The following is a 16,005-nucleotide window of genomic DNA, read 5'->3' on the forward strand; positions in this document are numbered from 1 at the left end:
TATCTCAAAACTTTACCTCTTTCTGCTTATTTTTAACACTAGGAGCCACATAATAGCACCTAAGCTGATGGGCCTGTGAGACTTGATCCCATGGCTGACTAGAAGTACCAGGAACTGAGCCTCTGCAAAGTTCTCCTTCCACCTCAGGTGTGCCATTCAGAGAAACCAGTGTCCTGCTGCCTTGCTGAGCCTGTCCCACACCCAGGCTCCTGGTCTCTCCTGCCTCCTCCTGGGCTGCCTTACCCAATTCCCACATTTGCTGTCATCTCCCTTCCTCTCCTTGGGTTTCTTTCTTTAAAAATACAAGCTCACTTCAACTCTGACTACCTAGAACATGTCCTTGTTCGTTCTGCTTTTCTCTCAAACCACTGCTTTACTCCCAGAGGAGGAAGCCATCTCACTTCCTGGCCTGCCATTCTTTCTCTTCCTTCAAACCCAGACTCTGCCCCCACCTTCTATCATAGTAGCACTGACTTTTCTTCAGATCACAGAACCTTCTAATTCCAAATCCAATTCTTGTCCCAAGACCCTTTGTTACCTGTTCCCATTGTCAGGGGACTTAGGAAGGTCTACCTTTAGGAGAAAAGAATTGTAAATAGCATTCCAATAAAACACTTAAATCCATAGGAAAAGATATAACTTTTAAAGTATGTAAGGAGAAATGTACTAATACTTTATCAAGCAGAAGAAAAAAAGCTACCTTAAAACCTCACTTTTTAATAGTTTTAACCTACTATCTTTAAGTTGGTCAAGAATATGATGGTAACACTAGTTATTCACATAGCAACATGCAGTATAGCACAGATGCTGGCATGAAAATATCCATGGGTGAATCTATAATCAGAGGAAGGTGGGGTGACAGAAAGAGGGCTAGTTTGGCAGCTAAATGTTTTAATCCTGGCCCAGCACTAAACACATGTATTATCTTAGGGCTCTCTTAGATGTATTTTCACAAATAAGTGTCACTTCCAACACAGGTTATTAAAACACTGAAACCTATGAGGATTCTTTGATAATACAAATTTTTACCAAGTTGCTCAGAATTTTTTTAATGACAGGCTTATAAAACTTCAGTGAATACCATATTTATTTCATAAGGCATTTACTGAATCTAATCAGAGAATAAAGGATCCCGGGACTAGGAATGACACTCAGCAGTAAAGTACCCTCCAGGACTGCACATGTAGTTCAGTGGTAGAATGTTGCCCTTGAATTTACAAAGCTCTGGGTTTTACCCCAAATTCCATCCAACAAAGTAAAGAAGGGAGAAAAAAATAAAAATGTCTTGTCACAGAAAATGTGCACTTTACATTCACCAACTTTTAAAAAGTTAAACACATAAGATACTAGGTTACTATTATATAGGCAAATGATGTTTCTACATAAAAGGAATCCATTGTACAATGTTTAGACTACTCTATTTAAAATCAGTTCCATTTAACATCTGAGCTGCCTGGTTATAGCCAGTTAAGACAACTTAAATACCATGACATGCAGCAATCAAAGGACAAACATAAACCACTTTGTGTTTTCTCAGTGTCCTAGGAAGAAAGGACTAGATAATGATGAGAAACTTATGGTACAAACAAGGTAAAGCTTGATTTATGTTGCTGCAAAAAAGCATAATGTGATCTTATGGTAAAGCTAAACATATAACAATTTGGTCTAAAAAAAATCAAAGAACAAACATAAAGGGGAATGCAGGGCTGATGAAGATGAAGGCATAGTAACTACCTGCTATAGTTGTTTCTCTAAATTTTGCTATGACTACTCTCTAATCTACACACAGCAGGATATATTCACCCAATGTCTGAAAAACTAAAATCTTAAGTTGCCTATGAAATGAGACCAGCATCCACAGTGCTAACATTTCTCAGGTGCTACTACCACTGGGTTTAATCCACAACACAGAAGGAAAGAGAGGAGGGGCAGAAGGAAGAAAGATACATAAAGATCATCTTGAACCAGAATAGCAAAACTCCAAAACTTGCACTATTATACATCAAGAGGTTTTGTGAAGCTGGTAATTATGGTACTGCAGCATCAGGAAGTAACAGACAAAGCAGGGGAATAGAGCAGAAAGCCCCAAAATAGATCCATCTGTACAAACAGATCAAAAGAACAGAACAAAGGAATCCATGGGGCTGGTGGATGGCTCAGTCAGTAAAGTGCTAGCCTGATAAGCACAAAGACCTGATTTAGATCCCAGGGAAAAATGCTAGGCATGATGAATAAACAAGGAAGCCAAATGCTGCCTTTCACCTACGTAAGCATTTCATCTATGACCAAGATGGCAAAGCAGAGGAATGAAAAAATATTTTTTAAAACAATTGTGCTGTGTCACTTGGATGTCCTTATGTGAGAAGTAAATCCACCTTTCATCAAATACAAGGTCAATTCTTGGTGAACTGTAGATCTAAATGTAAAGCAAGCTTTCAGAAGATAACCCAAAGGATCACATTGATAACCTTCAAGTAAACCAATAGTAAGAAGAAAAAGAAGTGATTGAAGTTTTAACAAATAAACACTATGTAACCACTACCTCGTCAAAAGATGGGGTATCATCGGCACCCAGGTCTCTGCACCCTCATAGCCTCAGCCATGAGCATGTTTTTCTCAAAAGATGATCTTAACAGAATAAAAAGGTAATCTACAAACTTGAAGCAAATATTAGGATTTATATGCAAACATACACAGTGAACTCTTTTAATCAATGATTAAAAAAACAATCCATTATAATATGAATAAATCCTTGCAAAGGTGTCAGTGAGATGGCTTGGTCCATAAAGGAACTTGCTGCCAAGCTAATAGAGACCTGAGTTCAATCCCTAAACCCACCCTATGGAAGGAGAGATCTGACTCTGGCACTGTCCTTTGATCCCCACAGCTAGTTATGGCATGACACTCACACACACAAGGAATAAAGTAATATACAAATTAGAATCCTTGAAGAGGTCAGAAAGGATCACCCACATGGCCAAACCACAAAATGGTTTATTAGTGCCAGTACTTACCAAGAAAATGCATGCATATCAGAACCATAAAGGATACCACTGAGTATACACCAAAATGTTTACAACTCCAAGGACTAACAACACTGAGTGCCAACAAGAACCTGATGTGAACTTCACATATTTGATGGACATGTGGGTGTGTACAACCACTGAGAAAAATATTCTGTGGTTGAACACATACTCTATGACCCAATAGTTATACTCTGGGTCATATACACCTAAAATTAAAAACCATACTAGAGCATTCACTTGCAGCAATGTAAGAATTACCAGTTTAAAAAAGAAAAAGAAAAGGAAAAAGACAGAATCTAAAATGAACAAAAAAGTCAATAAAGAAAAAATAGCATCAAAAAATGAAATTATCCTTATAGTGAATATGCTAAGAAAGTTAGGAGCAGATGATCCTAACAACAACAAAAACACCACTCAAAATCAAAAACATGATCATCAAAATACAAGCTATAAAGGCCTAGAGATTAAAAGTCAAGAGAATCGTTCACAAAATAAAGGAACAACAAAATCCATTATGAAAACAAAAACATAGGCAAATTAGAGGAAAATTCTAAGCAGCCAACTTACACAGAGAAAGATAAAAACTTGGGGGATTCAAGAGAAAAGGAAATTTTGAAAGACAAGATTGAAGAAATGCTCCCCAAAAAAAGGGCAGGAATCACCTATGTCTCCTGAATGAGAAGATCTGAGAAACACACAGGGGCATTCTTCTTTGTTTTGGTTTTTGAGAGAGTCTTCCACACAGCAGGAACCAGCCTTGGATTCTCTATCCTCCTGCATTAGCCTCCTGAGTGCTGGGATTACAGGCATGTACCACCATGCTGGCCTCGCTCTGTCTCTCCACCTCTCTCATAAAATACATGCAGAAGTATAAAATATATATGTATACTTACTTTTCTAATGAATTCCTTAAAAATCATATATAAAAAGTCAGAAGCACAATCAAGCTATGAAGGCATGTGCTAGCCTCTCCACCAGAAACCCCGAAGCTAGAGGATATGAGGCAAAGCCCTTAGTAAGGAAATGATTTTTTTTTTTCAATCTAGCCTCCTCCCATCAGCAGAAAAATGCCTGTGTCCGAATAAAGCCGTTTCTAATATGTAAGTTTTTCAAAAACTTCATCTCCCATCACATTTTCCTAACAAGTTTCTAGAGGCTTGATTACTAACTGAAGGAGTATTCTAAGATAAAGATGGAAATGCAGAAACAAACTCTGGCACAGAAGCTCAGCAGAAGAAAACCCAAGGCTCCAGCTGCGCAGCAAAATCCAGGGGCTAACCCAGCTAGCCGCAGCAGGAGCAAAGACAACTCTTGAAAAACCCAACAAGAAACAGAGTATGTTCCTGATAGGCATCTGTATAATTATACAGAAAATGTGGCCTACTACTGTTAATGTTACAAGAATTACATGGCTTGCCCCATCTATGAATGTTTTTGGTCCTAAGAAGGCAAACTATGACTATTAATTCAACCATTTCCCTCAAACTGCCATGTCGGGAGCACAGCAGCAGAGAAGGGAACTGCATCCATCTACCATTGGAGGAACTCAAACAATAGCACCAGGAATTAACTATGCATGCCTGTGAAGTGCTTTATTGTTAAACACAGAGGTAACTAACTATAAAGGGAAGGACAGGAACAGAAAACAAAGGCTTCTGGGAACCAGAATAAGACACGACAAGCTGGAGTAACTCTTGATGTGAAACAATTTGACTTTTATGCTAATTTTGTAATCTATATTTCAGTTATTTATAGAAATTTTGTTAATGTAATCATAGCTTGGGGTTAGGAATTTTGCTAAGTGGTGGGGCGTTTACCCAGCAAGACAAAGGCCCCAGGTTCACTCCCCAACACTGGGAAGAAAAATCTTAGACATCCTCACCTAAGGGTCTGGGAAAATAAATAGTAGGGAAGGGATGAGTGAAGAAGTTATGAATGCCTTCACTTTTAATTTACATAAAATGTTTCAACTGCAACCCTTGCCTCCATAAAGAAAGGTAAGTTAATATCTCAAAACTGTTTTTGGGCCCCAACCATCATCTTTTACTATCCAGACTTTCAATGATTATGAAGATTATTAATACTCTAATATTTGGCTTACTGTTTTATTATTTATTAAAACTACTGAGCCATCCTTTAGTATTTCCATATTCCTATTCTTATTAGTCTCTCAGTTCTTTTGAAGACTCCACACAGAAGCAGCTGATCAGTCAATAATCTTATCAATTATCTCACAGTTTTATCAGTTTTGTCCTACCTTCCTGTCACAGTTGCTGCAATGATCTTCCACCCCTAAGTCAATCCTTATACCATGCACAATCTATAAAAAGCTCTGTCTGTGATGTCCTCCCCATATTTCTCTGCTTTTATTTTTTTAATTGAATGTGCATGGGTGTGTTGCCTGCATATATATTTGTGCACCACTTCTATGCCTAGCACCCTCTGAGTTCCAAAGAGAGCATTAGATATCCTGGAACAAGAGTTACTGATGGTTATAATCTGCTGAGTCGGTACTGAGAATCGATCCTCTGGAGGGGCAGCAAGTGCTCATAAGCACAGAACCATTGCTCCAGCCCTACTTTCATAGACCATGTGATCTCTTGCTCCTATTGTTCATCCCATTTATTCACAACATGGTATACAATATGAATGTTTATCTAGCTCACTTTATCACACTAGATGGTCAACTCCAGGGCAGCAGGGACATTATCTTGTCCACTGCAATATCCTTGTTGTTTAGGAAAGTGCCTAACACAAAATAATGTACCAAAAATGATATAAGTGAATAAATTAAGGAATTCCATTCAATTGATTCAAAATGCTCATGAATTACTGACATAGAAACTGCAGTAATGATCAGAAAAGGAGAAAGAAGAAACACTCAAGCAGGTCTCTAAGTGCAGACTTGATGAGTCAGGTTTTCAGAACAGATAAAGTAGCATTTAAGTGTAGACATCAGGGATCAATCTAAAAATGTATAAAATGTGACCAAGGTATATAGGTTGAGAGAAATGAGCAGACCACTCAGAAAGCCGGAAACCAAGTTTTCAGTGTTATCTGGGTGTAGGAAAAAAAGGAAGGCCAGAGAAGTAAACAGAGAGATGAGAAGCATTTTGGGGAAAAAACATGACAGGTAAAGACATCTGCCATTAAACCAAGGACCCAAGTTCAGTCCATGGAACCTGCATGGTGGATGGAGAACCTACACCTGCAAGCCATCCTGACCCCCACACAAACCCCTTGGAGCATTCTCCCCAAATAAATAAGTAAATAATTGTGACTTGGAGGGGAAGTCCCTGGGGGGTGGCTAGGGATATAGATCAATTGGTAGAATGCTTCACTAATTTGTGTGAGACCCTGGATTCAATTGCATCAACAAGCATGTGATTCACACCTATAATCATGAGATAGAGACAAGAGGATCAGAAGTTTAAAAGCCATCCGATATCATAAGTCCCAGTCTGGTTTGTCTCAAAAAAAAAAAAAAAATGGAGGGCACATAGCATTAAGTCATGTTAAGGTGCTTTAAATTTACCCTGAAAACTAAAACACAGCCTCAGAGTTTGAGCAGAAGACTTGTCCTGGCTGGTGTGTTGTTAACTTGAACAACATAGAGTCATTTTGGAAGAGGGACTCTCAATTGAGAAAATGCCTCCTTAAGATTGGGCTATGAGCAAGTTTGTCGAGCATTTTCTCCATTAATAATTGATGTGGAAGTCTAGCTCCCTGTGGGTGGTGCCATCCCTGGGCTGGTGGTCCTGAATTATATAAGAAAGCAGGCTGAGAAAGCCATGAGAAGAAAGCTAGTAAGCAGCTCCCCTCCATGGCCTCTCCATCAGTTCTTGACTCCAGGTTATTGCCTTGACTTCCTGTCCTGATTTCCTTCATGACTGACTGTGATGTGTGATGGGGACGGTCTTTCTGTGTATAAGTTTGTCTTATTGGTTGATAAATAAAGCACTGTTAGCCAATAGGGAAGCAAGTTAGATGGAACTAGGAGAGATTCTGGGAAATGTAGGGAAGGAAGAGAGTAGACATGTGATCCCAGGAAGAAAGGACGCATAAGACCAGTGTCCTAGGTAAAATAAGTCCTTATAAAAATATAGAGATTAAGTAGTTATGGTTGATAATTAAGACTGAGCTAGCAAATAAGAAATCCTAGTCATTGGCCAGCATCACTGTAACTAATATAAGATTCTGTGTGTTATTTGGGGCCCTAAAGCAGCAGCAGAACCCAGGCAGCTGGCAGAAAGAGTTATCGTTACAGATGTGGAGGTGTAACCTGAAATATACAAACCCTTTCCTCCCCAAGTTACTTTTGGTCATGGTGTTTTATCAGAGGGGGAATAAAACCTAAGATGAGTATGAAGAACCAATTGACGGAATAAGACAGAATGCAGAAGGGAGCTAAAACAGTCACTGTGTAAAGAGGGGTGCATTTCCTATTGGTTTACATCACCTCAGAACCACAGTGCACAGTGAGTAATGGCCTGTACTGTTTCTACTCCATGTTTCAGTAACTACTGGTCTCTGTTCTCCATGACATTCTAGTGTTTGGGTCTGTTTGTTGGTTTGCTTTAACTAAATGTGAGAATACATATGGACAGATGCTTTTTAGTACTAAAACTTCAGTACTAAACTTCTCTTTTTGTTTGTTGTTATTTTGTGGATCTTATTTTTTGTTTATTTGTTTGTTCTTTGAGACTATACAGCCCTGGCTGTTCTGAAACTCACTCTGTAGACCAGACTGGCTTTAAATGCACAGATATCCTCCTGCCTCTGCCTCTGGAGGGCTGGGATTAAAGGCATGTGCCACCAAGCCTAGCCAAGAGGTTCTTTCCCAAATTCTTAAATTCCTGATTTCCACCTCAACCTTTCAAACTTCCATTTCATTGTGGAGGAGCTGAGGACTTTGCTTTCTTTCCACTGGGAAAATGTTTGCACTACCTTCCTCTGTCCTGGACTCATACTGAAAACCTCTCTGTAGACACGATGGAATTGTTCAGTTTTGTTGTAAACTGACTCATCAAGCAATGAACTACTGAAAGTTTCCTGGTGTGTGGTGATAAGAGCAATAAAATAAAACTTAAAAAGAACTTGTTTAAAGAGGGAGTGTTAGGGTGAGGCCAGTAAGACTTAGTTAGCCAGTAAGAAGGCTAACAAGATGGTTTGTGGTTAAAGATATAAGAGCGTCAGAACACACTCAGGTTTCTGGTTTCCCAGAACAAGATGAACAGTGGTTTTAATGAAATAAGGCACAAACAGGAACTATCTGGTTTGACAGGACAGTTTAACAAGTAGACTCAGAGGTGCTTATGATATGTCCATGTGGACTTAGCCAAACAAGTGACACTCAGGAAACAGAAACAGAGTAGAGAATCCTTAACATAGGAGACAGGAACCATGGGGGGCGGGGGAATCCATGGAGGTTACTCACATCAGAGGATGCACAGAATAGCCTGGGAACACAGTCAGGAGACAAAAGGGAGGGACTGAAAACAGGCAAATAATGGCAGAGACCAACATCCTACCCCCACCCCAACACACACACACACACACACACACACACACACACAGACACACACACACTCACACAGGAAGGGGGTCAGAGGCAGAAATAGTAACAATGCCTAATACTAGAGCAGATCACGAGGTAATTTAAGGAGAATATTTTATCCTTTTAACAACCTCAGTAAGTATAGCAAGAGCAGTTTCAGTGGCAGAGCAAGAATCAAAGGCTTTTGTCTTAGAGATACAAAAACTAAGTAAAGGTAAACTGCAAGTATACAAACACCATGCAAAAGTTTGGCTAAAGAGAAGAAAAAGAATAAATGATAAAAGTGCATACAAAGTAAAGTGAATGTTTTAGTGCATAATTTGAGTACACTGAAATGCTTTGTTGTAGAAGTCAGTTTATACAGTTTGATGCAAGAAGCAGATGACTGAGTCTACAAATAAGGTCTCTGAGAAAGTCACAGGATGAGCTTTTACCACAGAAGGTAAGGTCACGTTCATGTTCATCTTTGGATAATAACAATCAACAATACAGTCAAAATCCTCTAAGTGTTCTTCTTACAAAGGGAAACACTGATGTCAGTCTATTCAACTTCAAAATATTCAATAAATATAAATGTGAGGCAGGCATCTTTATAAGTAACATGACAAAAGACAAAATGAAATAAAGGTGCTTAATGGTGGATAGTCTTTTGATTTGTTATAATTCAGTGGAGATCAATTTGATGGAATGTATCAAAATCATAAATTCAGGATAATTACATTTCTGAGAATTTAGGCCAGGAGACCATTGTAACATATAGGAAGAGGTTTAATATGTAGAAAAAACTCTCTGGACACTACCTTAAACTGGGGAGTAGCCAGGGAAATCATAAGCAAGTGTAATTTACAACTGTTAGCACAACATACAGTATAGTTAACTTACAAATTACAGGAACATATCAGATAAAACACAAAAATGTATGTAGTGTTACATGAGACTTTTCAAAGTACATAAATATATAATACCATTATGCTTCTCAAAATGCACTAAAGTACTAAAAGAAAGTATTTTAAATGGCTAAAAAATATTTTGATTACATTAGGCAAAAGAAATTGAGTAATTTTTCCTTTGTCTATTCCACATTTCTTTCTCTTATAAAGAAAGAATAAATAACATAGTTTAAACTTCTAAAGGTCAGCATTTAAGGAATCCTTTACAACATCTACTACTTTCAGCTTCTGATTTCCAACTAAAACCCTCATTTCTAACTGACTTTTCTACTTGGTCTATGCCTATCCCTGATGAGCAACTCTACAAAGCCGCTCTCACCAGTGCAGATCCCTTGCTCTGCTGGCTCTCCTACTAAATCTTCAGTCCTCTAACTTTTCCAAAGCTCACCCCATATTTCCTAGCTACCGTAGCCTTGCCTTCTTGACCACCCATAGCACCAGTCTACACTATTTATCTAGCACTCTGTATAAGACATCTTCCCAGAATTCCTTAGAGTAACACTTGAAACTCACACAGAACATGTCTTATATGTTCTCTGCCTAAGCAGCCAATTCTTCTGTCTGGAGAAGATAAAAGGAGTATAATATCCTCTTGGGGGATGTTTCTCAGTCATAAAGCCATTATAATGAGACCATACTAGAACTGTTGATGCTACAGAGGAAAAGAATGCTAGAATGCCTGCAATGAGCAGTCATTTTCTGGATTATAACAACTCAACACTGAATTAACTCATAGACCTTTCATATACAACTTTAAATGTACTTGGTTTTAATTTTTTTCTTTAATCTGGGAAGTTTCCTCTAATAAAATTTAAGCAACTCATTCTAAAAGAAAAGGCTGGCTGACTTCCAGGAAGGAGTAAAGGAAAGTTACATATCCTTTAACGAAGGACTAGAAAAACAAAAGACAAAATAGATCAAGAAGGATATTCAAGCACATATCTTTACTGGCTTCAAATACTAACTCCTACAGGAAAACATGATTATTCTTCAAGAAAAACAATGTACAGAGACTCAATATCACTGAAGGTGCATCGGCCCTGTTAGTTTCACAATTATTTCAAAAGGAAATGAAAACTCAAAACTGAAACTTCTTCAACTTGAAGATAAAAGGAACACACAAGAGACCAGAAAGCATCAAAGACTGGAGTATTAAAGAAGACACTCAAGACTGTGAGCTATACACATATTCAAAGAAGTAAATAGGAACGACATCCTTAATAAAATTGCAATTCAATTAGATTTTTTAAAAACTTGAATGTATCTTACATATCTAAATAAGGCACTGCAATGACTCCACTGGGAGTCACAATCTGACAGAAGACATCCCTCCATCTTTTCCATCTAATGAAATGGTAAACATGCTGCTGCTACATATGAAAATGACTGCTACTTACCCTGTTATAACCAGAGTCAATACATTCCATTTCTACTTTACAATCATAACTTCTGCACAAATAACTGCTGGTTAATAAATTCTGTTTTAATGCATTTTTAAAATATGCTAGTTTGCACATTTAAAGATAATGCATTTTAAAGAGCCAATCCATATAAATTCATAGTTTATACTTTACAGAATTCACATTGGATAATTGTATAATGACCTAGGCATAAAACACTTGTTCTGTAAACACAGGACTGCTAATTTGTCTTCTTCTCATCTATCATGTCAAACCTACTGAGGTGAAGCTTAAATTAAAATATAAAAACTTTATTCTAATTCTAGGCCTAAAATGCAACACTCATACCACTCACTTAAATACCTTAGTAAAAGAGAATGATATATTTAAAGAATATCTGTTACCTATGGGAACTTTAGAAATACAAATCTCTTTGCCTAATCCATTCACTGCTTAATAAAAATAACTTTGCCAAATTGAGTAATGGACAATTTATATTGCTGACCTTTTTTACTAGATCTAATAATAAGTAGCAAAATTAGAATTATTTTTGTCTTTGTATATTTTTATCAACCATCTACCCAACAATGGTTGAGTTGTAATCTTCTATATATAGATACCAAAATATAATTAAAACCAGCATCATTTTACTAACACACCTGTATCTAAAACAGACTTTTTAAGATGACATGATTATAAAAATGATCTCTTTATTATCTTCATATTGATGACACAGCACTCAAATCTTACTTCAGCTCTTAGGTTGAAAGATAATGTCTTGGTATAATCAAAAAATCCTAAAGATATTGTCAGGTTACACAAGAATAACAGGAAAAACAGCCATGTTTGCAGAAGTAACTTGCTAAATAATTATAATAACTCCTGCCTACAAAGGAAGAGCAAAACTTCAAAAGATTTGTGCTAGAATGATGCTAAAATTCTTTGAAAAGAGACAGAGGAAAAGGGACACACACTTTTCATCTGAGAATAATTCCATAAACCATAATAAAAGAGAGAAAACTCAAAACTGTTCAACAAAGCAAAGAATGAGAGGTACCATTCTGTTCATTTCAGCTTTAAAATTCTTGGATACTGATCTCTATAGATAGGTACACATCCAGCACGACACAGTGATAACTGCTTTTACAATCTGTGACTGCATTCAGGCCCAGTAAGCAATAAAATTACTGATAAAATGACCAGAATTTCTTAATTATCTTTAACTAAAGCTCACAGGTTTATAGTATGTGATTTGGCAAAGAAAAGATAAGGATAAACTCTATTAAATAATACCTGTTCTCAATAGGACAACTCAAATTTCCAATGTAAATGATGTCATTAGAGGTTATACTCTACATCTGTCTTTTTGGTTTGGGGAAGCATTTTAATCAGTTATAAACATTCAATTTTTCAAATAATAAAAACTTTTTAAGGAAACAATTTTTAAGTCATCAAAAAGCCAAAGGACAGATATTCAAGACTACATAGCTTATCTGCAAAAGAAAACAACCAGAGAACAGCTTGATAAAGACAGGCAGAGTTCAAGATGGCAGAATCCCTTCCTTGTTGAACTGAACTGAACACACTAAAACCACCAGCAGTTTTGTGTTTCTCCTGTACATGGTAGTAAAACAGAGGGGAAAGCCTCACACAGAAAGCTGAATGGCCCAAAGAAAACCTATGTGTTGACAAGAACCTAATGGCACATGCAGGTACGCATCTTTTATACTTGATGTGATACACTTACATGGCCCCTGTTGAATCTCTTGGGGACCAACAGTAAAGCAAGTTTAGAACTTCAAATCTTGAGACATCTATAGCAAGATGCTGATCCAATGTGGCTCCAAACATCTTCTGTTTTCCTGGCTCACCTGAAGAGGAAAAAACACTACAGACGATGTGGGAACTGAATTTCTTTCTGTAGTTTTTTTCTAGAGCAACTGTCTGAGAGATTTGGCCCAGTCCTTTGTGAAGTTTGGAGATGAAACACTTGAAGGACTAGTGAAAAACAAATTCAAATGAAAAGACGGAGTAGAAAATATTTGAGCAAAAGATACTCATTGTAGGCCAATCAGTGTTTCTAACCCGTTAAGTGGGAGGAAATAGAGAAAAGAGAGAAAATGCAGTGTTTCTCCTCCACCTCCTCACCCCAGCTGTGACTGAAATTCATGGAGCACCTAACTTCTGAGCACATGAGGGAAGGAGTCAGGGGAGCAACCTGGAAAGCTGAGAGTTTGGTACATTCTCCATCCCTGGCTGTATGACCTTGTTAAGCAGCAGGGAGGACTTTCAGATAATACCTTTGTTAAACACAAGTTTCTGGTGGATATAAGTTGAAGAAATATTGAAAGAGAAAATGCATTGAACTTATACAAAAACAGAACTCACAGTAATATACCCATTCTGGCAAATTGTATCTAATTCCGTTTTTTTTTTTTTTCAAAAGGTTTGGGATAGATTCTTTGAAATTAGAAATCAGAAACAAAGGGGGAGAGAAGCAATTTCCAAATAATAGAAAATGTGTTCAAACCAAATACAACGCAAGCTGCACAGTTCATCATTCAGGAAATACTATCCCTAGAAACATAATCTTTAAAAACTAAGATTAGCACAACATTATGACACAGAAAGCATAAACTGTTGCCAATAATATTAGCTAGATTCACTTTAATTAACTTCCAAATTATTTTTTTTATTAAATCTTATATTACTACAGTTATTCTCTATAAGAGCCCTGGACATAAAACTTTTTTTTTTTTTCAAATTCATTCCAATTTAACCAGAATTTATTTGAATGATGCCTGGTTAAAAAAAAAAAATACCAGAATTTTCTGGAAAGTATGAATGGAGGACAAATCAGCCCCTTACCTGACGTGGCTGTTCGTTCATCCGTTGTGGGTCTGACTTTACTTTATTATTGGGGTGGTTTGTGACTTTGGTGACTGGTTGCTTGAAAATTGATGCAGTTTGTCTAATTGGCAATGTCGTGTTCAAGTCTGGTTTACCCTGTGAATAGAAATGGATTTTCATTAATATTATTTATAAACAAAATTGAATCAATACCCTTTTAAATTCAAAATCCATGACTTTAAATAAGATTACTCCAACTCTCAGTCTGTGTCGGCGCTTTAAATATTCTAAAGGTACATTTAAAATATATTTGTTTTGTATGTGCATGTGCCTGGGCGTATGTATGTGTGCCACATGCATGCAAGAGAATGAAGAGGTCAGAAGCAGCACTGGGGTGGCCTGGAACTGGAGTTACAAACAGTTGTGAGCAACCGTGTAGGTGCTGAGAACTGAACTCGGGTACTCTGCGAGAGCAATATGAGTTCTTAACTGATGAGCTATCTCCCCAATCCCTCCAAAAGTACATTTTAAGCACTTTATTATGTATTAAGTTTTTTCATAACTAAGATATACTGTTAATTCTTTGTGTGATATTAATTATCTAATTAACAGAATACTAAGGATATTTAAATGAATATATCTGAGAAGGAATAAAAACCTTAAGACAGCAATTGGGATAACAGTTATTTCTACATTCTAAGACTAAGGACAAATATTAGCATTAAATGATATGAGCATTAAAACTTAATTTGATTGATTAGCAGTGAGACCAGACTTAACATAAAATCACATTAAATTACTGATCCCCATAAACATAATTCATTTTAGAAAACACTGATAAAATAAGGAGACATGCCTAAATAAAAACATCAGAATTTGAGCACCAATGATAAAAAGGAAAAATTTCACACATGATTTCATACATCATGGTGCAAACAAGCAAAGATTCCATAAAAAGTAGTGCATAAACTTACTTTCCCCACATGTATACGGGTAGTTAGTATGTATATGAAAACCAATATATGTCATGCACTGACTTGGGTCTGACCATCAAGTGAGGCCTACCTACTTATGCATGTGGAAATAATTCAAAAGGAGGAAGAGGAGGAGGAGGAGGGGGGAGGAGGAGAAAGAAGGAAGAAGGAAGAAAAAGAAGGGAGAAGGGAGAAGGGAGAAGGGAGAAGAAGAAGAAGAAGAAGAAGAAGAAGAAGAAGAAGAAGAAGAAGAAGAAGAAGAAGAAGAAGAAGAAGAAGAAGACAGGCCAAAACACTTCTGATGGCAAGTATTTTGTATAAGGAGTAAACACCCTGAATTCCTGTTTGGTTTGCTGAGACAATGTCTCATTACATATCCCAGGCTTGCATAGAAACACATTATGGAGTTCAGGCTGCCTGTGACAAGTATGCACCCAGCCTGATAGGCATTCCTCATTTATGTGTCACATTTCATGCTTTTCGGGAGATTTAAAATCAAAGCTTCGAAAAGCCATGTGACATGTTTATCAAGTTTGAATCATCCAGTAAATAAAATGTCAGACATGTTTTTTTTTTAATAAAGTCAAATTGTGAAACAGACTGTTGTTAACTTCATATGCAATACCCAATGGAATGATATAACAAAAGGGTAGGGAAAGATTGTTATTTTGATTCTGACAAAGATGTAAAAGCCATACACTGAGAACAATCCATGCCTGACATCTTTATGTAGAGGTCCACTCATTAACTTACACTTGATGAGCTTATGTTTTTACTACTATCTCCATATGGAATAGTAATGTGTACCTCCATACTACCAAAGAGTGGTCTCAAATCTGAGTACACATTGGAACCACCCAAGCTTGTTAGAAGAGAAGGATTGGGCTTTATACCCGGAGCTTCTGATCCAATAGGCATGAAGTAGAGCCAGGGAATTAGCATTGGTACAGTGCCAATGTATCCTTCTAATAGTGAAGGATGCCCATGTTTGGAGAAGCATTGGTCTAAACACGGATTACTGATTGGTGGCAGGTAGTCCAAGCCTAACTGTACATGTGTGCTGTCAGCTTTTAGGGGCCTTTAGTGGTTTAAGTGTGGAATCCACATATAAAATCTTCTTCCAGCTTCTCTTAAACACTGAATGATGGAGAAATGGTCAGCTGACCCTGGTTGAGTTAATTAGTCACAGCTGCCCACAAGAGGAACAAGGTGTCCTCTGGCATTCCTGGACAACTCACATTTGCATTA

The 16,005-nt window shown here is 37.3% G+C and overlaps 1 protein-coding gene across 1 annotated transcript in view; it reads right to left on the reverse strand.

Annotated features, from left to right (window-relative positions):
• Mbd2 (methyl-CpG binding domain protein 2) overlaps positions 1-16,005 on the reverse strand; it is a 63,313-nt gene that overhangs the window by 20,613 nt on the left and 26,695 nt on the right. Inside the window, 1 exon segment of the mRNA XM_027402636.2 lies at positions 13,802-13,939. Coding sequence (XP_027258437.1) covers positions 13,802-13,939 — 138 coding nt within the window.

This window comes from Cricetulus griseus, chromosome 2 (assembly GCF_003668045.3).
Source record: "Cricetulus griseus strain 17A/GY chromosome 2, alternate assembly CriGri-PICRH-1.0, whole genome shotgun sequence".
Lineage (NCBI taxonomy): Eukaryota > Metazoa > Chordata > Mammalia > Rodentia > Cricetidae > Cricetulus > Cricetulus griseus.